At 55.0% G+C, this 21,851-nt stretch overlaps 8 protein-coding genes across 8 annotated transcripts; 4 read left to right on the plus strand and 4 right to left on the minus strand.

The window, feature by feature from the left end:
• Positions 1-270: 270 nt before the first annotated feature.
• Positions 271-1,380, plus strand: JN550_009733 (uncharacterized protein; the record flags this gene model as incomplete). Its single annotated transcript, XM_049321837.1, has 1 exon — positions 271-1,380. One exon carries the CDS (start codon positions 271-273, stop codon positions 1,378-1,380), a length of 1,110 nt encoding a protein of 369 aa, XP_049168265.1.
• Positions 1,381-3,481: 2,101 nt separating this feature from the next.
• Positions 3,482-5,054, minus strand: JN550_009734 (uncharacterized protein; the record flags this gene model as incomplete). Its single annotated transcript, XM_049321838.1, has 3 exons — positions 3,482-3,847; positions 3,907-4,281; positions 4,329-5,054. The coding sequence occupies 3 exons, from the start codon at positions 5,052-5,054 to the stop codon at positions 3,482-3,484; spliced, it is 1,467 nt and encodes a 488-aa protein (XP_049168266.1).
• A 1,451-nt stretch (positions 5,055-6,505) lies between these two features.
• JN550_009735 (uncharacterized protein) lies at positions 6,506-8,221 on the plus strand (the record flags this gene model as incomplete). Its single annotated transcript, XM_049321839.1, has 3 exons — positions 6,506-6,721; positions 6,782-6,856; positions 6,929-8,221. 3 exons carry the CDS (start codon positions 6,506-6,508, stop codon positions 8,219-8,221), a joined length of 1,584 nt encoding a protein of 527 aa, XP_049168267.1.
• A 331-nt stretch (positions 8,222-8,552) lies between these two features.
• JN550_009736 (uncharacterized protein) lies at positions 8,553-9,341 on the plus strand (the record flags this gene model as incomplete). The annotated part of the gene is made up of 1 exon (XM_049321840.1): positions 8,553-9,341. One exon carries the CDS (start codon positions 8,553-8,555, stop codon positions 9,339-9,341), a length of 789 nt encoding a protein of 262 aa, XP_049168268.1.
• Positions 9,342-10,380: 1,039 nt separating this feature from the next.
• Positions 10,381-13,104, minus strand: JN550_009737 (uncharacterized protein; the record flags this gene model as incomplete). Its single annotated transcript, XM_049321841.1, has 1 exon — positions 10,381-13,104. One exon carries the CDS (start codon positions 13,102-13,104, stop codon positions 10,381-10,383), a length of 2,724 nt encoding a protein of 907 aa, XP_049168269.1.
• A 2,688-nt stretch (positions 13,105-15,792) lies between these two features.
• On the minus strand, positions 15,793-16,850 carry JN550_009738 (uncharacterized protein; the record flags this gene model as incomplete). Its single annotated transcript, XM_049321842.1, has 3 exons — positions 15,793-15,906; positions 16,075-16,751; positions 16,814-16,850. The coding sequence occupies 3 exons, from the start codon at positions 16,848-16,850 to the stop codon at positions 15,793-15,795; spliced, it is 828 nt and encodes a 275-aa protein (XP_049168270.1).
• An 844-nt stretch (positions 16,851-17,694) lies between these two features.
• On the minus strand, positions 17,695-18,198 carry JN550_009739 (uncharacterized protein; the record flags this gene model as incomplete). Its single annotated transcript, XM_049321843.1, has 1 exon — positions 17,695-18,198. The coding sequence occupies one exon, from the start codon at positions 18,196-18,198 to the stop codon at positions 17,695-17,697; it is 504 nt and encodes a 167-aa protein (XP_049168271.1).
• A 307-nt stretch (positions 18,199-18,505) lies between these two features.
• JN550_009740 (uncharacterized protein) lies at positions 18,506-21,069 on the plus strand (the record flags this gene model as incomplete). The annotated part of the gene is made up of 4 exons (XM_049321844.1): positions 18,506-18,992; positions 19,361-19,491; positions 19,743-20,648; positions 20,707-21,069. The coding sequence occupies 4 exons, from the start codon at positions 18,506-18,508 to the stop codon at positions 21,067-21,069; spliced, it is 1,887 nt and encodes a 628-aa protein (XP_049168272.1).
• Positions 21,070-21,851: the final 782 nt, after the last annotated feature.

Genomic DNA, 21,851 nt, shown 5'->3' on the forward strand with positions numbered 1-21,851 from the left:
GTGTGGAGCAAACCTCCAAGATCGTTTCCACGTTGTGTAACATACTCCGCGCCATGCTTCAACCAATCATGTGCGCTGCATCCTGTGACACGCCGCACTAACGAACTTAGATGACCTCAGAATACCTGCACCAATTGGTGGGGTAGAGGGATGAGCTCCACTACATCATCGCGCTCAGTCTCGACGAGTTGAATTTTGTGCGTGTCAACCTGCTGTGCTGTATTGCTTCTGATAGACAAACCGTTAGCAGTTGACACTACTCTAGTCACAATGTATACTTCGCCGACACACAATGCTATGGTCTATGATAGTCCGGGCACGGTGTCGTTGAAAGTCGCCAAAGTCTCCACCCCAACGCCAGGAAGTGGCCAAGTGCTCTTAAGACTCAGCCATTCAGGCGTTTGCCACTCAGATTTTGCTGTCATGACAAACGCGTGGCAGTGGCTGCCGGATCTTGGCCGCAATGATCAGGTCGGTGGGCATGAGGGGGTGGGTGAAGTTGTTCAGTTGGGGCCGGGTCTCGAGGACGGAAGAGTCAAAGTCGGTGACCGAGTGGGTGTCAAGTGGCTCGCCTCGGCCTGTCTGCACTGTCCAGCTTGTATGACTGGACTCGAAGGCTCATGCTTTACGCCTACTATTTCGGGCTACTCAGTCCCTGGGACATTCCAGGAGTATGTACTGGCCCCAGCAAACTACGTGACACCCATTCCCGACGGGTTAGCGTCAGAGCTGGCTGCACCAATGCTCTGCGGCGGCGTCACCGTCTATTCGGCATTCCAGAAATCCCGGGCCAAGGCTGGCGAGTGGGTGGTGATCTCTGGAGCCGGAGGTGGCCTGGGATCTCTGGCTTGCGAAATCGGGAGCCGTGGGATGGGACTCAGAATCCTGGGCATCGACTCTGCAGAAAAGGAGACACTCGCCCGCGAATGTGGAGCCGAGGAGTTTCTGCCCCTGGACCGGTTTCCTCGCGGGGCCGAAGGCAACCAAGCCATGGCCGAGGAGGTCAAGAGGATCACGGGGGGAGGTGCTGCTGCGGTCTTGGTCGTCACTGCTGCAAACGCGGCGTATGCACAAGCGATTGAATTCTTGAAATTTCACGGCACACTTGTGGCAGTCGGTGTCACCCCCGGAGAACAGGTTCCAATCGAAAACTGTAGCGCCAATCGACTCATCGTAGGTCAGCTCACAGTTACGGGCTCCTCGGTGGGGAACCGAAAGGAAGCTATTGAGGTGCTAGATATGGCGGCGCGAGGGATTGTGAAGCCAAAAATCACCATTCATAGGCCATCCGAGCTGAAGGACATCTTCACTCGTATGCACAGTGGAGAGCTTCTGGGAAGGGCTGTTCTATCATTGGGCCGGGAGGACTGGGAAACATAAAGGTGGAAACGGACTTCTGTAAGGGCTTCATGTTATGAGGCCCTCTTTTCGTCAGGAAATACCCTTGTTCGACACAATTCACTGAAGACAGGCTACTAGAGCAAAAATGTTATTCGACGATGATCGTCGGACCTAAGACTGACTGTATGCTGGCCCGTGCAATCCGGTTACAAGCAAACTTAGTATGGGCTCATTAGAATGAAACTGCTTGGATTCTGAAGATTAGGGTGCATTCACCAAACTGGGTCATCACTGTACGTGTTTTTTCTTCTTCATTTGTTTAATTCGTAGTTAAGCAAACGCCGTGTCTGAGCAAGTGCCTGATAGAGAGCAATCAACCTTTGGAAAAACCGGACCACTTTATTCCTTCAAGTGAAATGATACGCCTCAAGTCTCTGTGACGTAAAAAGACCATATCTTGAAACACCTTTCGACACACATCAAAGCCCGAAAAACCATTGCAAAGACAACCAAACTAGTCATCTATCATTTCATAACGCTTCTCGTCCATGAACGCGAACCCGATGCCAATTTCTCGTAGCGGTTGGCCAAATCGCTGAGGAAAGAATCTCTAATCACGCACGTGCCATCCTCATCCATCTTTGATGTCCAGAGTATGGACTGTATTTTTGTGCATCTGGCTCGGCATCTGGTGGAGAACCGTATCATCAGCCCGAATAGTTGTTCCTTGTAGGAACTTATTTTCACCCGTCAGTAGTACCATTCATCGTAAGGTTTAGTGAGACAATACTTTTTGGAAGTGTAAGCTCTAGATCTGTCTCGTTCAGGTTTGAGATATGGCCGGCCAAGCAAAATAGCTTGACAGTTAGATGCTCCAGTATTGTGAGTTCCGCCAGACCATGTAACCTAGACAGAGGACCAAAATCATCTCGATAGCGAATGTCGTCATCATTGTGAAGACTCAGCCTGCGAGGTGTATACCGGAGCCGACTAAGGTTGCTGTTGAGATAGTCGTCCTTGAGAGGAGCAGGGCAGTATGCATCCGGAGCGAAGGCCTCGAGATCCAGGTTCTGGATATCTTGAAGATCACAGATCGTGGAGATGAGTTTGCGGCTGTAAACACCGTCTTCTAGTGTTATCTCCTGCAGTCCTTGTGAGAGCTTGGCCCTCTAGTCCGTAGGATAAAATCTGATACTAAGCCTTGTAAGATTTGGGGCGCGGAAAATAGCTGGACAAATATCCAAACTCTCCGAAGATGAAGAAGCCATCATCGCACTTGCACCCCTTGGGCGTTTCTCCCACAATCAAGCGCACGAAGCATGCGAATTTCTTAACCTGTCTGCGAATGTCGGGATTCTCGAGGAGCGTGCGGAGAAATAGCGCAAGTTTGTTGCCTTTGGCACAACGGCTTGGCTGTACGGCGACAGTGTTGTAAAGCATTGGCATTGCGCACTCAGACAGCCTCCTGGATGTGAGACAAAGGCTCGCCATGGCCTACGTTTTCTGTCTGTCCCTACCGAACTCTTTTGGATAATCTGGTAGCGCGCAGCCTGTTTGGGATTTTCCAGGCACCAAGTTCTGGAATATCATTCGAACAAGCTCGCCTGGCAGAGAGTCCAACAAAGTCTTTGGCACCTCCATGGTGAAGATCGAATGGCTGCGTAGAGGCCACTGAGGCTGGCTCGCGGTGTGGGAATGACGGTTCGAAGATTTGGGGCTGACTTCCGAAGTGGAGGTTAATGGGAGTAGCAGGCAATGGGGGCCAATATTGACCTCCGAGAGGTATTGTCTTCCCCCCGATGCGGTGGAAAGGAAATCAGAACATTAAGTACCACATGCATTGATCCAGGCAACTGCTGAGGGGGGTATGCTGCAAGTTTATAACAGGAAGTTTTGGTTATTAAACATGATGCCTTGTCGACATTTGGGCGCGCAGCCAAAGTGTAGCTATCGGATGGGTAGATATTGCTGCAATCTTCTGCCACATGTTCTTCTCACGATACAAAGCTAAATTAGTGCTAAAAGGCGAGGTGTATACATGAGCACAGTGGGAGATATATGTCTGGGTACGATGCGTCCAAAGCTACCGCATACTGCGACTGTCTCGGGGCAGGTGAATTGGGAACCCAAGGGGGACGTTTCAAAGCTTGGCCCTCACTGGTCCAAGTTCCTCCTCGGCCCTCTTCCGTTTTCGCTGCCATCCCTGGATCTTGGGAGCCACCATGGCTGCCCATACCTTCATCCACTCTGGGTTGAATGGCTCTAGCTTGCGGCCCGTAGTCCCCGGTGCAGGCTCTCCAGCAATATCTCGTAGCAACCCGAAGAACGCATCATAGTTCGGAGCTATGGAGTAATAGTCCTTGCCGCCTTTCTTTTCTGCCACCCGTTTGCGTTCCCACTCAAGCTGATCCGGGATTGGCGGCAAAGCCTTGGCCCTCCCGGCAAGGTGACGCGCTACCGCTACCGCTTGGTATTCATATACACGAAAGGTGAAGCCACCTCCGAGCTGCGTCATGTTAGCATAGGTTCTGGTTCTTACGCAGTCTAGATGAAGTGTTTGCGCACCATTCCAACGAAGGTCAAAGTTGGATCCTCGATATTCCATGTATGCTGCCACACCCCTGGCAGTCTTCGATACGCATTTCTGATGCCGTTTTGAACTTCTGGCAGGAATGGCACACTAAACGTATAACCAGTCCCAAATATGATGTGATCGACATGATCAAGGATTGACCCGTCCGAGAAGTGCACGCGGCCGTTCGCAGCATCCAGCTGAGTGATCTGCTTCCTCAGCTCGATCTTGGGGTGCAGGAATGGCTCCCATCCAAAGGCTGGGATCGGGTCCCCCCGGATAGCCGAGTACACAGGGGCCTTGACCGCATCCAGTATCTCGTGTATGACTTCATGCGAGGAGACAGATGCACCCACAACAATCACACGCTAACGCCTTGTCAGTCGGCTTCGGCATCAGCATATGCGCAACGTACCTTGCCCTTGAACCTTTCTGGCCCTCGGAAATGCTTGCTGTGCACGATGCTACCCGGGAACTTGGTATCCCAATCCAGAAGCCCATCGATCTGGGGAAACCATGGCACATTGTAATGACCTGTTGCCACAACCAAGCCGTCAAAGTGCTCCCGCCACCAGTAGTTCCTGCCTTGCTTCTCTTTCCTCAGTGTGAGAACCCACTCTCCACCAATCTTCTCGGCTCTCTCGACAGTAGTATTCAGCTCCACAAGCTTGTCGTAGCCATTTCGGCCAAAGATCCCCTCCACCCAGTCCCTGATGGTTGTATGATGCCTGAACGGAGCCCCGCGGCCGTACTCAGATAGAGTGTGTTCTGAGAGGGTGTCGGGAAAGGGTTCTTTGCTGAAAGACATGATCTCAGGAGTGATATTGCTGTGAAGATTCTGATGGATTGCCGTATCTGAGAATCGGTGTTGGTGTCCATTGACTTGTTCCGATACAGCGGTCACGGCGGGAAGTTGAGCCGGAATGGGGATTGCAGCGTCGGTATTTCCGGCCAAGACGTCTCTCAGAGACGGTATGGCTGCTGGAAGATGTGGTGTGTGTATCCACGTCCCACCGATTGCCGCATGTCGATCAAAGACGCGTATTGTGTCGAAGGCTTCCTCCTTGACGAGTGCATCAGTCGCAATGGCTCCAGCAGGGCCAGCTCCAATGACTGCTACTCGACGATTCTTGGGCACCATTGCGAAAACTCTCCATATGTTCCAAATGCGCGACGGCAATGGTTATAACTTACCCTCAGCGAAACACCAAGATGGGAGCGACGTTCATTATGTAGGGCCCATCGCATGTGGGAAACCGACATCGCACTTGGACAAGGCATGTTTCTCTGGATGACGCCAGATCTGCTTCAATCACGCATAGCGTCGCTCGCGGCGGCCACACAGGAAGCAAGAGGTTATCGGCGAATATCAGTGGACCCTTGGAAACGGAACGCATACTGCAGCTCTCCGATATATGCCATTGGTAACTGCGCTCGGCCTCCTTGTCCCCTCGCCATGATGATTCGTATATAGACAATAATCCCATGACCGGTGGCTCAACAAATCGACAATGGCAAAAAAATCATTACTATCACGATTAGTCTGCCTTGGGGTGCAAGTATCGCTTGTTAACAATTCTCTACCATTGGTGCTCTCTCTCATTCCCGAAAGCTATCCGGGCAGGCTGCGAGCTCCGGACGCGGTGGGGAGCACGCAATTAAATGCCATCGCACGCAACGGCCGTTGCAGAGGGGCCGCATCTTGAGGGGGGGGGGGAGGTTTATTTTTTTTATTAGTCTAGACGCAGTGCATCCGGGATTGAGCTCCGGTGCGGTATACTACAAGTGTTAACCCGTATGTACGTTCACATGAGCATTCGTAAATGTTCGAGTCGTTGGGTAGTCTGTTGACGAGAGCTTGGCACGTATGGTGTCTGGTGGTGGCGGAGTTTCTTCTGACCCGTTCGACTCGACTCTGAAGCCAACAGCAACCTTGAAACCTAGGGAGTAGCGCGTGAGAGAGCAGCCAATACTCGAAGGGCAGCAGACTCATAGATAAGTATTGAAGAAAAGCATGTCTGCATTACTTCCGGCAGTAGTTTCGCAGCCAGAGCCATGCACTGGCTTCTCTAGAAATGGCCCAGGAGGCCATTACCTGCGGCGGATCCCGTCCCACGTTTAAGGCTGCAAAGTATTCGATAATGGAGTTGCCGTGACTATAAAGAAGTCAATTGATGCCAAGTTACACGTACACCATCAAAGATAGCTACCTCTTAGCGAGTGCAACTCGGAATCCTTTGGAGAGGCAGTGAATCTCACTAGACAGCCTCACCTGACCCTGCACAGCCTCAACAGCCAGGTGCTTGGCCAGCCCTACATACGAGACCCGCGCGCACTGCCGGGCGCCGTCGAAGCTCAAATAAATGGGAGACACAATGGCATTCCGCTTCAAAGTCTCTCTGATTCAAATACCTCGATCTAACTAACGAAGTTTGTCTTTCCGGCTTGGACTGCTTCCAGTTGCCCGTATCTCCAGTAACTCAAGTACGTTCCCAGCCAAAGTCCAACTAGTGACGCCTGCAAGCGCAAATCCGGGGCTAGTTTGCCAAGAGGCAGCCAACCAGATCAAACCGTGTGGAGGGAGCTATCAGCATGATCAACATCAACAATGCTATGCATGAATATCGCAAGAGTATCCGGCCGACTGGCATCAACAATTCTATACATGCTAGCATCGAAATTCCGGATTTAAAACTCGGCTATGTCCCAGGCGACATTGTCCAAGGCGTTGTGAAGAAGGTCAATGCCACCGACGCTGCAGAAACCGTATCGGTGGTACTGAAACTGGTCGTGAGAATCAAAACGCAAGTAGGTCACCCTTCCGTAGTGGACAGTATGAGCGGGCACTGACGACCAATCCGCAAACAGGTTACAGAGGAATCTTCGAATAGCGACGGGAAGAGTTCAAAATGGCACTATAAAGGAGACCGGACTCTTTATGACGTAAGTCGCAGATCTCTGTCCCAACTACCACGGACCCAGCCTACCTATGCATTTACTTACGAACTCGCGTAGTTCACACAACCCGTCTTCACGGGGCCCGCGCCGCCGGGCATCAGCACCTGGCCATTCACCATCCAGTTGCCGGACCAGTTCTACGATGGACGGCCCAACCTGCCGCCGACCTTCTACCGCCCATCGGAGAGCATTAGGGTCAGCGAGGAGCGTGACTACATCTACGTCGAGCACCTGCTGGAAGCCTCGATCTGCCCCGCCACGCCAGCGCCTTGGACGCACCAGCAGCAGCGGCACAGCAACCCCCTGCCCACGGCGACCTTCCCGCTCTACGTGCGGCCGCGGGCGACGACGGAGCCCGTGCGGGACCCGGCGCCGCGGCTGATGTTCCACGAGCCGGATCCGGTCAAGACGCTGCGGCTGGATCCCGCGCAGGGGGACAAGCCGCTGTCGTTCTCGCAGCACATGGCGAGCATCTTCAAGCGCGACACGCTGCCGCAGTTCGGCTACCGCCTCCACGTCGAGGCCGCGTCCGTGGTCCAGCTCGAGCACCCGGCGCCGATCCACCTGCGCGTGCGCGCCGAGGTGGCCCGGCACCCGGCGCGGACGACGTCGCCGGCCCTGGTGGACAAGCCACCCGAGCTGCTGCTGGAGGGAGCCAAAGTCACCCTCCAGGCCGCGACACATGTTAACGATCTTGAGGGCCGTAGCAGGCACGTGACGGGGGCGAAGGAGGGCCGCTGGCAGGACGCCTCCGTCCGAAACTGGACCATGGCGCATTGGAGCGGCGGTGACGCTGACGGCAAAGTTGGAACTACCAATTCAACAGTCAGAATCCCCTTCAATGCCCCACAGGGTCAGGGTGAGCAGGTAGAATCGCTGGACCTGGGCAGCATGCTGGGACTGAGGATCTCCTCACGCGACGGCACCCCTAATATATGGACCAAGACTGTGAAGCCTGTCTTCCCTTCCTTCACTACGAACCACGTGTCGCACGTCCACCAGCTCAAATACAAGCTCACCATTCTCTGCGCCGGGAAGAAGCGAACCATCAAGGGTGTGATCCCCGTCGCTGTCCTAACTCCGAGTGAGGTACAGGAACGCACTCGAGGAGAGCGGCTGGACGCCATGTTGCCGAACCGCGAGGGCGTCATGCGGGCGCACCGGGCCTGGACAGAAGGAACAGTGGACGTGATTGAGATGGCCGAGGCCGTCACATTCGCTGAGAGAATCACAACACAAGGCCCACCGGCGTTCGACCAGCCGCCAGCCTACAATTCTACTTCTATGGTAGATGGTGGGGAGAAGCCGTTTACCAAGGATTGGAAACCTACTCCCGGCCCGTTGCCTTAGTTGAATGGTGCCCGACTTATGAGAGTGCAGGTGTTCATAGCCATAATATCCCCTTTGTCTCAGGTCGCTATGGCCTGGATGCCCAGGTGCATCGAATGCAAAGTGCAACATTTTCCTCAGGTCTTCTCTGGCTGAATTTGATTGATAATATATATGAAGGAGCTTCCGACCTAGAAAGTTGGCTACGGATCCTATCTTCACGCGTTTCTGGAACACCTCAGCTTCTCTTTCGCCTGGAACAGAAAACCCGTCCCGATAGAGACGCAGGTACAGTGGAATTTGACGAAGAAAAAGAAATGCCCAAGCTGTTCATCCAGAGAGGGTCAATATCATGGAGCCAACCACCCCCAACAAGAGCACCGACCATGTCATCATCAGTGGCGGCAGTCCCGGCGTGCCACGAGGTCGCCGCAAGATCGATAGCAGAAGCGCCACTTCCGGCCCCAGATCTCCCAACGCCGAGAGCATTGTCACATTGACCTCGGCTCGGCGCCTCGTCATATCCAGAGATAACCCCCATACGTCGACTGACGCAGGGATGGGTGACCAGCCGGCAAACCCGCGCCGCGCGCATCTCTTACGATATCAATGTGGCGGAGATGACTTTGGTGTGAAGCCCGACAAAAGATGGGCCCAGTCCACGCCGAACCACAAGAACACCCCTTCGCGCGTCGAGGCACAGATCAGCAGCGCACCAGAGCAAGCCCGCAACACGCGGGTCAGCAACTTCGGGCCCAGCGGCCCGCTCCTGCCGTGCATCACGGCGCGGCAGTCAGTGCCGGCCGACAGCGACGCGGCCTCGTTTCGCTTCGGGACCGGGCACACGATCCCGACGCTATTCGAGCATGTGAGGGCCAGGGCGGCGTCGCTGCACGATACGGTGGTGGAGAGTCTGCAGGAGGTGGCGCGGGCGCGGGCGGACCCATTCCATGAGGTCGCGGACCCTGCCGCTGCCGACAAGGCCTACTGGATCCTGAATCAGGTGGCGGTGCTGCTGGAGGGCGTGCCGCAGGCGTTGGACGGCGAGCTGCGCGAGGGCTGTGGGTGTGAGAAAAGTGGGAGGGACGAGGCAGTCGTGCATGGCGAGGACGAGGACGAGGATAAGGACGCCGCGCGCTAAGGCGAGGACAAAATGGAACATTCTTACATCTAAAGCTGGCACTGGGCTGAGATTGAATGCATTAGTACCGATGATGCTGGTGAAATGTCATGAATGATGCTGGGATGGATAAAGAACCTTGGATACGAAGTAGCGTTATAATGATGACTGATTCAGAGCTCTTCACGCACCAGATAGAACTGGGCCAGAGGAACATTGGATTTCCAAGTGCTTTTGATTTAGTAAGCTTCTACCTGTAATCCTCACTGCTCTCGAACTATTCGATAATCTCTGGTTGAGGCAGCACAAACATGCCTGTCCAGATACGCCCGCAGCCGCAGCTGGCATGACGCATCTCCTCTTCTTCATACCGAATGTCATCTATCATGATGCGTCGAAAGTCCAACGCCCCCAACTCAAATTATCGTTTCAAGTGACAAGTAGCTGTAAATGGCCGAAAGGCACCAAAGCTTCCCACTTGGCCAAGAAACTCGCAAAAGCAGATCGGGTCATGGGCATTAGCCAGACCAGATCGTACAACTCGCCTGCCAATCCGTTACAATCATAAATGGGGTATTGTGTTTGCAGACTTTTTCTTCCACCCTTGACCAGTGCATCTAAAAAAAACTTTTCCTTTCCTTGCATTGCCATGTCCGCACCCTGGTCATTCAGAGTGCAGTGGCACCAACCGTCCTTTGTGAACCTTGCTTACAGTGGCTTGCCAAGGCAGACGGGAACGCGATGCTTCTCGCCCGCATGGCATCTGCCACGACGCGGTCACAGGGCGTCTCTCGGGAGAGATGTTCAGGGAAGTGAATCAAGGACACCAATGAACACCCAACGCAATGCCGCCGTAAAAACCAGAGTTTGAGTCCCCAAGGCAAGCTCAATCACACGATGTCGAAGAAAACCGAAGAATGCCCAAGAGCCGTAATGCTGTCGCAAATGCAATGCAGAATCGCAAAATCACACCTTCGTCTCTGTTTCTGCTCTTCCATCGTCCCGTCCGGTAGCTGTCATCACGTCATAAAAATTGCGAGATCTTATCTCCCCTCGGATCCTAAACCATGGACTCCACGCGTGTCGGCTCATAGACAGGCTGTTCCGGCTCGCGTTCTGTAGGTGCCGAGAACTGCGGGATCCACTTGCGGATGACACAAGGGACACCGGCGCCGGTTGGCTGCACAATCTCCTCCTGCCAGTTCAAGACGTCCCAATGGTCCACGGCACTGTGGCGTCGCTCAGCGGAGAGACGCTGCTGGATCTCCTTGTAGCCAGGAACAACACCAGCGCGTACCACATCAACGGCGCGCAGACGTCTGGCCTCTCGCTCCGCAATGACATCGACCAGCGCATGGTAGCGGTCCTGGGCAGTATTCCATGCCGAGGAGCCATTGCTCTCAGACGCTAGGATGAAACGGAGGTCATCGAAAGGTATGTTCAAGAGGATGCGAGATAGGAGGGGAGAGCACTTGGCCGGCCGACGCGGTGTGGCCCCAGCCTCCTCTTCGGGATAAGCCGTGGGCAAGTCGCCGAACTTGATCGTAGAGAACCGGCCGGTCTTGGTCGGCTTGCGATGTGAGGTGCCACGGGCGATGGCAGGAGCGGAGTTGCCTGTCGCAGCTGTGGTAGCAACGACGGGGGGCAGTCGAGAGTAACTAGGAGCATCAACGACCGACGTGTCGAGCTCGAAGTTGGATGGGAAACAGTTCACAAGGAAACTCGTAATAGCCATCATGAGAATCCTAGTCTCGCGGCCGTAGGCGAAATCGATGTCAAAGTAGTCCGTGCCGTCGTCGCCAACCCAGTGATGCTGCGTTGCGCCCTCAAAGGTAAAGCTAAGGGCCTCCTCTACATTGTGCCAGTTGATCATATTGGCGGCCAGGTGCAACCCCTGAACGAGGACGTCGTTCATACCAAGCAGGTGGCCGGCGGCGGCGTACCCAAGGCAGAAACGGAACTGGTCAATGTTACTGCCAGCGAAGTCTGAGCCATTGGCCATCGAGGGCGGGATGGTGAAGAGAGGGTGGAGATATAAGCGCTGAACTGCGGCGAACCAAGCATCGGATCTGAGATAGGGGTCCGTGGCATTGAGAGTCAAGACGTGGGACCCCGGATCGGCGGCTCTCGCGGCCATGATATAGTTCTTCAACGCGGGGCTGCGGGCCAGGATAAGCTTGTGGGAGTGGACCTTTGCAGTATGAGTGTAGCTGTCCGGGAACTTGAGTTCCAGGGTACAGTCAGCCAACTCACTTGAGTCGAACTGGCTCTGGAAGTACAGGATGCTGTCCATGAGCTCCGGCTCCAGTTCCAGTTCCGGGCGGCGGCCGAAATGCTGGTGGGGAGGGACAAAGGCTTGCATGTGAGGCCCGGCGGGGCCGTGGCCGTGGCCATGGCCATGGTTCTGAGGAGCGTAGCCGTTGCGATGGTCGTGCTCAAAGCCACGGCCATTAGCATGGAAAGGCCCGACATTATCAAGACCGTTGAAATCACCCGAGGCATGAGACCCGTGGAAGCTGTGGGGTGTGGGAGGCTCGTAGTGAACGCCGTTTGGCGCGTAGCCATCCATAGGTCCTCGATGCACGGGGACGGGAGCCGGAATGGGGCCATATGACTCCATGGTAGTGACATGGTCTGGACCAGGGCGGTAGGGCGTGATGGGGACCGCAAAGTTAGTGCTGTTGCTCTCAGAGTGGCCGTGGTGCGGGTGATGGCCGTTGATAGGACCATAACCATGGCTCTCGCCGTTGACACCGTTGACACCATTGACGATGGGCCGAGGAGGTGGCGGGGGCATGAATGCGCCCGAGGCGGGGGACGGAGTGTGCGAGTCCGGGGTTCTGGCGCCGCCAAACATGATTCCAACCCCGTTAGGGCCCATGAACTGCGGAGCATGAAGGCCGGCCGAGTTGGGCGCAGGGAAGACTGGCGCGTGGTTGCCATTCGGTTGGACATCAGGGAACGGGGTAGCGGCGTCTTCGACGGGCCCCACGAGGCCAGGCTGGGACTGTGAAGCCAAGGCAGAGGCAGGTGCGACATCTGAAGCTACGGCGGGCAGAATGTTAGCTCCCAGAACAGCAGGAAACGATGATAGCAATAGCGAACGAGTAAACGAAGACCATGTGAGCGGAGGGTGGGTATATTTACCGGAATGGAGACCGTGGGCGGAGGCCGACGGCGACGTCAGGCCCAGAGAGGACTCGACGTCACCGGCGACAGAAGGAGCAGTCGAGACCTGCCGCGAAGACGACGAGGTGGTAGTAGGGTCTTGGGCGGAATTCTTGTCGCCAAATGTGATGTGAGGTCTGCCATTGGTAAGGCCGTTGGTGGCCTGGGGGGTGGGAGGGGCGCCGGCATTGCGAAGGGCGGGACCGGCGGCATTGGCGGCCGAATGGCGGCCGTCGTGATGCTTCTTGGGGTTGCCGGCGTGCCTACTGCGACTGCTGGTCCTGGATGTGCCGTTGGTGGTTGTGGTGGCCGTCGATCCGGGCTTCTCCACACGAGAGCCGGCGAGGTCAGGCTTCTTAGGACGCCTCCTCTGACGGGCCATGGCCGGGTCCTCGGGGGCGGCGGAGGACTGCTGGTCGATGAGAGCAGCTTCGAGGGAGGCAGCGGGGGCAGTGTTGTTGTTGGAGGAGACGACAAGCGGTGTCGTTTGCTTCGGGTCGTGTCTCTTGGCGGCGTGCGACTGTGACTGCGACTGTGACTGCGACTGTGACTGCGGCGCCGGTTGCTGGTGCTGTTGCGTCTGCGGCTTGCTCTTACTGCTGGCCTGGCGCTGCATCAGCGGCAGAGGAATGGCAGGCACAACGACGGCAGGTCTAGCAGCAGAGGCAGCGGCGACAGCGGGAGCAGCAGCAGCAGCGTTAGGAACGGCCTTTCTGCCGTTGCCGTTGCCGTTGCCGCCCTGTTGTTGCTGGTGCTGCTGGTGCTGCTGCTTCTGCTTCGTGGCCTGACCACCCTTTTGGGGCGCCATGATGGGTGGAGGGCTCGGTCGTCGTCAGTCTCGGGGCGAGGATCGGGTGTGCGGATGGCGGTCTGGAGAAGGCGGAAGGGAGGGAGGGCGAGGGCGGCAGGTTGCTGAATTTTTGGCTGGCGGCAGTCCCTCAGGATGCGGAGCGGTGCGGTGCGTTGCGGTGCGGAGCGGTCCAGTGCCGTGCGAGTTTTGGGGCTCTGCGCCTTGGGGCAACTTCTTGGGTATGGGGTTCGACCGTGGCAGACGGTGGGCTTCTCTGAACCAGGTCCAGATCCAGATCCCGAGAGGGTCCTGTCGGGCCAGCGCAGAGTTGGGAATGGGGGCGGCCGGGCGCGCGAGACAGCTCCTGGTGCCAGAGGAGGGCCCTGGCTGGAAGACGAAAATTGTATGTACGTAGTCGGAAGGAAAAAAAAATATTATTATTGGGCCGAGTCCCTTCCGCCCGTCTGCCTCTCACCGTTGCCTCCTCTCTCCAAATTTAGTGGGGTCCGGCCCTGTTGCTGGAACTAGAGAGTGCTGGACCGAATACCGATAATTGTAAGCCAGACTCCTCCTCCACCACCGACGGGCGGGGACCACGGCGATGGGCTCTGGTTTTGGTCCTGCGCTGAAGTTCTGGTCGAGGTTCTGGCTCCGGTTCCGGCAAGCTCCAGCCAGCATCAAGGAGAGGACAGGGTTTGGAGTTGGAGTTGGAGTGGGATACCAAGAAAGAATGGGAGGACCAGTTAATTGTGAGAAAACAAGCCGGCAGTTCTGTCTTCTGCCCGCTGGCTGCAATGATCAACAAGAATGAATCCGTGAACGAACAGGCCGAGAGATTCACCCTAAGCCGGCTAGGAATGGGCTCGGGTGGCTGAAATAGTTCCGGGCTCGTCCGTCGAGATGCCAAGTGCGGGCTCGAACAAGGAAGTTGTTTGGAGGGCCGCCGGGGGGGTAAGGCAGGAGAGCTTCGTGGTTCTCCTCTCTTCTTCCCAGTGACTCAACCCAGCCAGACACGCAGCGTAGGAGGTATGCGGAGGAGTTCAAACGCCTCGATGCGGATGACGACCCAGAAGGAGAGGGGACAGGAATAGGGATGAGAAAAGAGAGAAGCAGACGAAGAGAAGTCCCCAGGCGACGGGGACATGAGCATGAGCAAGAGCATAGATAGATGATGGCCTTTTTTTGCCTTTGCCTCCGTCTCAAAGTCCCGTACCCGTGTGCTCTGGTACTCTTGGTGCCCTGGTGCCTTTGCTGATGCTCTGTGATGTGCATGTGTGTCCCAGGTTGCAGTGGTGCCTGAGCCTCCTCGCGTGCCCTGTGTCTCGCCGGCTTTTTCGCCTTTGTGCCGGTGGCTTGGGGCCTGCCGAGACAAGCTAGGAAGCCTCTTGGATCCGGGTCCAGGTCCAGGTCCAGGGCAGCCAGTTGCTTGCTAAAGCTCCCTAACTCAGGTAGCTCCAGCTCTACTCAGCGCTGATGACAGCAGCAATGCAACGGAATAGAGTTGGATGATTGCGCCCGCCCAGCTGGTGCAGATTTCACTTTTTGGTTTCATGGTCAGAAATCCTACCACCCGGTCATACACCCCGTTCATTCGTTCAATTCGTTCATTTCCTTCACTCATCCTTCAGTCATGATTCGTCTGTTTCTTCCAAATGTCTAGGTTAGCCGCAAGCGCTGTAGGACATGTTGCTAGCGGTCTACCGTTTGCGTCATACCCCGGCGGCGGTCAGCCCAATCCAATGCCTGTCTGTCCTACATTACGAAGGTCTCGGAGGCTCTTCCATTGATTACTTAACTAAGTAAAGAAGGAAAAATTCCGCTTCCCGAAAATTCGCGGCTTGTTTCATTCCAGGCTTTCACCGGCTCCCCCGCAATTGAACCCCGGGCTGTCGCAGAGCTCAAGCTGCGCTGCCGACGGGTCTTGCTCAGGCAGGTTCTAACAAGCAGGCAGGACTTGAGGACGACCCGCCCCGAGGTAGCTGCATCCAGTCCGCTAGATTCCGTCATGCCGCCTAGGTCAAATGTTTTCACCCTTCCTTTTATTACACGCCCCAGTCCGCTACCTAGGAACCTACATACGTACGTCGGGTACCTCAGACAATCCCAGTGGATCAACAAGGTTGCGGCTCAAACAACTTACGATCACATCATCCTCTCTTCAACGTACAGACAGTGACAGGAGTTTGCACGAGATGTTATTGAGTTTGTCTGAACATTTTGTCTCGACCGTGCCCACCGGATGCTTGCTGCTATTTTTGAACCCTCACCAGCAATGCACGGTACGGTACGTACCTTGACTCCCGCAGCGCTGCTCGAGCTCTGCCGGGGCATAAGATTCGGCCACGGATCCAACCGCGCTGCCCACCCACATCGCCTCAAGCTTACTGCAGCAAGTGCCCCAAGCAGATTCCGATAACCAATGTCCACGTCCCCCCCACCCCCACCAACGCCTCCGACTGGCTGTCACCTTTGGTATTTCAACCGTCTGTCCACGCATCTTGGTCGTATGCAAGCTCACCAAGGCTGGATCATGTTTGCCCGGATTGCCTTTCCGACATCTTGGTCGCGCTTCCCCTGTACGACATCCCTGACAAATTTACCCCCTTCCGAAGGATCAAGTGCGCCGAGCTATGCGGACCAGGCATGTTAGCACGGCCTGAACTTCAGAACGACTATTGGATCCTTATTGGGTTGTATAACAGCCGTCTTCCCCCCAATCACCCAGCCTCGGCAAAGTCCAGTGCAACGACCTCGTAGTAGTAGGGGAATGTGATTCTCGTGCAGACTCAGGCTTACCTGTTTCAACTTTTCTGCCCCCACCCCACCTAGTCCCGTGGCCAGGAACCCCGGGCTAATAGCCCAGACTTTGACCCCGTCATTCTTCAAGATCCGTGTCCACTCGCGCATCATCATGTTCAGGCCCGTCTTGCTACTGCGATAAGCCGTGGGGGGGCCGAATCCCGCCGGCGCGGACTTCGGCCAGCCGGCGGCGGGGCTGGCGTTGATGCGGCTGAGGGTTGGTGTGGCCGTGCTCTCCGTCTCGGTCAGGGTCGCGGTGCCCGAGGTGAGGAATAGGAGTCGCGGGTTCTCGGCCTTGAGCAACAACGGCACCGCCAGCGTTGTCAATACCTGCGTGCCGGACACGTTGACGTCCCACGACTTGTTCCAAGCCTCGCGGATACCCAAACTGCCCTGTTGTAGTTCGCCGTCGAAGCTGCTGCCCGCATTGTTGATCAGCACATCGAGACGGCCGTGCATCTCACCAATCCGCTGAATAGCAGCCTCAAGCGATTCGTCCGAAACCAAGTCGCATTGTACTACACTGAACGACGATGCCGTGTCCGGAAGTTCCCCCTTCACTGTATCTATCGCGGCATCGCCGGTGGATGGCGTCCGGCAGCCGATTATGATGTTGTAGGCCTTGGCACTCGCCGCCAGAGCTCGAACAATTTCGAGCCCGAGCCCAGTGTTCCCTGGAACGTTGTGAGTATGGATTTCAAGTATATGACGCGGCGCGAGACCGAGGACTACAAACCACCGGTGATGAAGACAATGTCCTTGCTGGAAGACATGTTGCAATTTGGATGTGATCGCACGATCAGCTGAGGTGGGTGCAGCGCAACAGAACGTAGATGCGTGAGCCTCGAGCCACGTCTATGTGCGCGAGTCTAGGTCCCGTGCTTGGCGTCTTTTATGATATGGGCGTCATCACAGCTCGCGACGCGAGAATACGCAGTGCCGTGATCAGTATTTGGCTCTGACTAATGGCCCAATTGAGAAAAACCATAGTTGAGTTGCCCTGTGAGGGATAGACAGCCATAGAGGTAGCCGGAATCGACGGCGAAGCGGGGTCAGTCATGACCGCGACTCCGGGCCGCGGACCAAAATCCGGCCGTCAGGTGGAGCCCGGAGTTTAGAGCTTGCTGGATCGGGCCAGCAGCTCGTGGATGATTGGTCAATTGGAGCTGTAACCTGAATGTGAGCCGCGGGGTTTAGCCTACGAGGTCGCGAGAGCTGGAGGCAGCTCGCGCGCTCGGATGAGCTTATCTCCGGCTATATGACAATTGGAAGTCGCATAGCTCAAGTCATACACCAGCCATGCGTGGTTCGGCTATGATTTGAAGATGCTGAAACGATCCCGGAAATGCCACTGCGAGAAGCGGATGCGATTCTGGTCGTTATCATCAGGCGTCAATGCCAATTTACACCAGATCCTGGAACCCGGGCGCGCATGATATCACATCACATTGTCCATTCGTCCTAATATCAAATGTAACGGGTTTCGTTGCATGTGCGTAGCTCCAAGCTCCAAGCTACTTGCCAACATTCACTAATTTAGTCCCGTTTGGGGTCCTGTTAATCGCACCACAGTTGACCACTACGCTGGACTGGCAGTTAACCTACCTATCCAGGTATCTACTCAATAGAGACCCCGCAAGGTCTGAACAGCTGTGCCCTTGTTTCGCAGTCGGGGAATTCTGACAGGGGAACTTCAAAAGCCACACACGGGCTGTCTGCCGAAGGCTGGGGAAGCATGCCCATCGCCATCGTGCAGGCGACAGCGTATCTCGTCGCGGTCATCCAGGCCCGGACCCGGCACATCAACCATTCGGGCCGGCCCTCTTCCAAGGCTTGTCTGTACTTCGGGCCAAGTGTTGGGTCGTCGGAGGCAATGCAAGGCCGCGGCTGCAGTGCTACGCCGTCCAGTGCCTCTTTGAGTTCGCCAGGCGAGACGGCGCCTCGGCGCTGGATCTGGGGGCAGTTACAAGCGGCCCGGTGACAAAATATAGGTAAATAGGTCACGTAGTCGGATGCTGAGTTGGGGTCTTCGAGTACGAAGCTGCACTTTGTCTCGGGATGCTCGACCAAGAGGTTCCCCGCCGCGTCCAACGTGGTGTAAGAGAATAATGTCGAATCCATTTTGCAGTTGTATTATACTATACGTTACTTGATTGATGCGGTATGTGTTTTCCATAAATCGGTACTGACTTAGAGCGTTTTTGACTTGAGAACGAACCGCGCGGATAAAGTAGCGTCGCATCCTCAGCCTTCATTGTGCTGGACAACAAAGACGTTGTGTCATCACGGGCTGTGCCCTTTGTCAAAGAGCCTGCCGACCTGGCATAAATAAACAAGTACCAGGTGAATGCCACAGGGCGAATCCCACTATCCACACTCTGGTGAGATGCGCAACTGCACGATGGATCACGTACTCTTCTCTCACACGATGCAGGCCGCCAACGGCAGTATCACCTTCACCCACCCGGAAACAGCGTGTCGAGTCATCTTCTGGAACCCCAACGACGTCACGAGCGAGAGGCCATTTCGCCCACCATGGGTGTGGCATAAACACAATGCATGCAGGTGCCGGGATCATATACTCTTCCCCTGCCTTCCTCGGAGTCGGCATCGTATGGAGACCCAAGTTCGAGAGCAAGTACAGCCCAACCTAGAGGTCTCACCGGGCGACCATTGGGATGACGTGGATGAGTGGAAATGGAGCATCGCGGCGACGCCAGAGGCTCTGACGCTGAAGGACCTCCGATTTGAGGCCTGGCGGCAGACTATCATGCATCTTGCTGCATATCGGTCTGGAATGGGCATGCCTCTGGTCCCGAAGGATAGCAGGATCGATGTGGATGCGTACGTGGATCGTGGAGAGGTCAAGTGGCTAGTGTTTGATCTACCGAGAGAGGGTGACCACATGATGCAGAGTGATCTTGATGATCATCTCGTTGGAGATGGCTGATGACACGAATGTAAATTATCGAGTTGATCGAACTGTCTCTATGCGGTCAGTCTCCTTGCATCAGACATTCGTCTATGAACTCAGTAGACTTCGTATTTTTGATTCATCATGTTCATTGATATGCGTATTCGACCTTTGTTTGACGGTTTTGTCGTTATACACGGATCTCTGGGCCCCTCAATGCAACCAGGCGCGCGTATTTGGGACGAGCCCTATCCATTTGTCGCCCCAACGCATAGAAGTCCTCGTTGTTCCGAATCTGAGTAGGATCTTCACGAGATTGCCGTAGGATTCTTAGAACCGAAATAAGATTGAAAATCTCAAAAGGCAAAGGGAATGATTTGGTCAACACTTATGCGAACCAGGGCGTCGCCTACCCGCGGGTCCCGGGTTCGGGCCCGGCGGACCCCGTCCCAGAGCCAGCGACAACCAGGGTCGGATGCACCTTTGCATTTCACCTTAAAGTAAACTCAATCCGAACTGCTGCGAATAGAGCGGGTCGAAATAAAGTTTCGCAGCACGAAAAGCTATGTGGTGACCACTTGCATCACAGTAACTCCAAGCCACGTGGAGGAAATAGAGGAATTACGAGTGTTCTCTTTGACTAGTGAGTTTTGGCCTTCCCCTACACGAGTTTTAGGAGCTCACAGCAACATAGATCTATCCCTGGGACGATCCGGAAGCTTGTCGTTGCCCGGGACCATAACCATATCAGATCCGAAGCCCGACAACTCCATTCTTTGCCGCGCTATCCAAGCTCCCGGGAATGGCTCCATCCAAGAAGGTTGACAGCTCCCGTGGCCGTGCCGGCCGAGAAAAGCTAGAGCAACAGCCAATGGAAGATTCAACCAGCAGGCGGAGAAAGACACAAACCCACCCCAAAAACACCCACCCAAGTCCAGCAAGAAAAGTCACCCATGGTACGATAGCTCCCAATAGCCGGACTGGGCGAATCATCCGCCGAGAGAACGACCACGAAGTTCTCCAGCGTAGGAAGTCATTCCTCCGTTTGACTTTAGGTTTCGGCGTGATCTTCTTCTTAGCCTTTAACTCGGCTGAATCCAACATCCTGCACCATCTTGTCTTCCCATCGTACAAGCTCGAGGGAGATTCAGGCGCACCGCAATACGGGAAAGGGCCCTGGGATATCGTCTTCGTAGGGTTTTACACGGCACTGCTCTGTTTCCTGCGTGAGTTAGCCATGCAAGAGCTGTTGCTGCCACTGGCTCGTAGATGTGGTATCCGCCAACGAGGCAAGCAGATGCGTTTCATGGAACAGATGCATGCAGCCCTGTATACTGCATTCGTCGGTCCCTTCGGACTCTATTGCATGAGTAAAACGCCAGTCTGGTATTTCAACACCCGGGGCATGTATGAGTCTTATCCGCACCAAACACACGAAGCCAGTGTCAAATTCTATTACTTGTTCCAGGCGGCATTTTGGGCTCATCAGGTCGTCGTCATGCTACTCGGGGTAGAGAAGAGACGGAAGGACTTCAAGGAGCTTGTGATTCATCATATTGTAACAGTTGGCCTGATCAGTCTGAGCTACCGGTTTCACTTCACGTACATAGGCATTGCTGTCTATGTGACACACGATATCAGTGACTTCTTTCTTGCAGTAAGTCAGGGAAATCCCCTACCTCCGACCTCATCAGCTTCTAACGGAACGTATTTAGATACTAAAGTCCTTGAATTATGCCCAAAGCTCCCTGCAGGGCGTCTCATTTGCCATATGCGTACTGGTATGGACCTATACGCGCCACCACATAAATCTGCGAATTCTATACTCTCTCGTCACCGAGTTTCGCACTGTGGGACCCTACGAACTCAATTGGGGTTTGGAGCAGTTTAAATGCCCGCTTGCTCTTGCCATCGCGTTTACGCTGTTAGCTGTGCTGCAAGCACTTAATCTGTTTTGGCTGTACTGCCTGATGCGCAGTGCTTACCGCTTTGTCTTCCGAGGCATTGCCAAAGATGATCGGTCTGAGGATGAAGAACCAACGCCCGAAGTTCTCATAGCTGATGGACGGGCACTTTGATGCGACAGTCTCTGCTCGAGCGGTCTTGGGGATCATTGTTCCCACTCTGATGCAACTGTTGGACATAGCTGGGATACCATGATATACGTAGTAGACTAAAACTAATCTTAATGTTTAATGTTGTCTAAGCACCTGGGTTATTCCAAAGTCTGTTGCGTCTGTGGTCGATGAGCCCCACTCCGGCTCCGGCGGCAGCACGGCCTGGAACGGTGCCGGACATCTCTCCTGATATCGGGTCCAATGTGCTCTGTGGAATAACAATGAATCATGATCGCGGATATTGGATGAGATAACTGAGAACAGTCATCAATTTGGTACCATCAAACCTGCGCGTGGCAGTCTGGTCGGCGGCCACTTTGCGGGGAGATGATGAACCACAGCAAGCTCAACCTCACTCTTCTGGGGCCTTCTCTCGGCGCCAGACTCAGAGCCATGGCCCGAGCTGAGCTCATGTTGACGAACCGAGCTGAGAGCCTGGGGTTTGCGATATAAAGGGCCAAATACATAACAGGACTCCCGCAGGATGACGACAGCGTTGAAATGGATTCAAAAGGACACACTTATGACTGGAAATGACGGGTGGGGTGTGTTTGTGAGGGGAAAATGCCGGAAACAACTGATAGGGGAAGCATCTTCGCGAACAGGTTTTACATCTTGTCACAAAGGTATCCAGGAGTCGCGCTTTGTCTCGCTAGTGATAGTTCCCCTAATCCCAGGCTGAATGGTGCTTCCAGGCACGGCCTGAAGCTGGAACAACGGCGAGATGTGCTTATTGATTTGAA

This window comes from Neoarthrinium moseri (genome assembly GCF_022829205.1).
Source record: "Neoarthrinium moseri strain CBS 164.80 chromosome Unknown scaffold46_Wmoseri_CBS_16480, whole genome shotgun sequence".
NCBI lineage: Eukaryota > Fungi > Ascomycota > Sordariomycetes > Amphisphaeriales > Apiosporaceae > Neoarthrinium > Neoarthrinium moseri.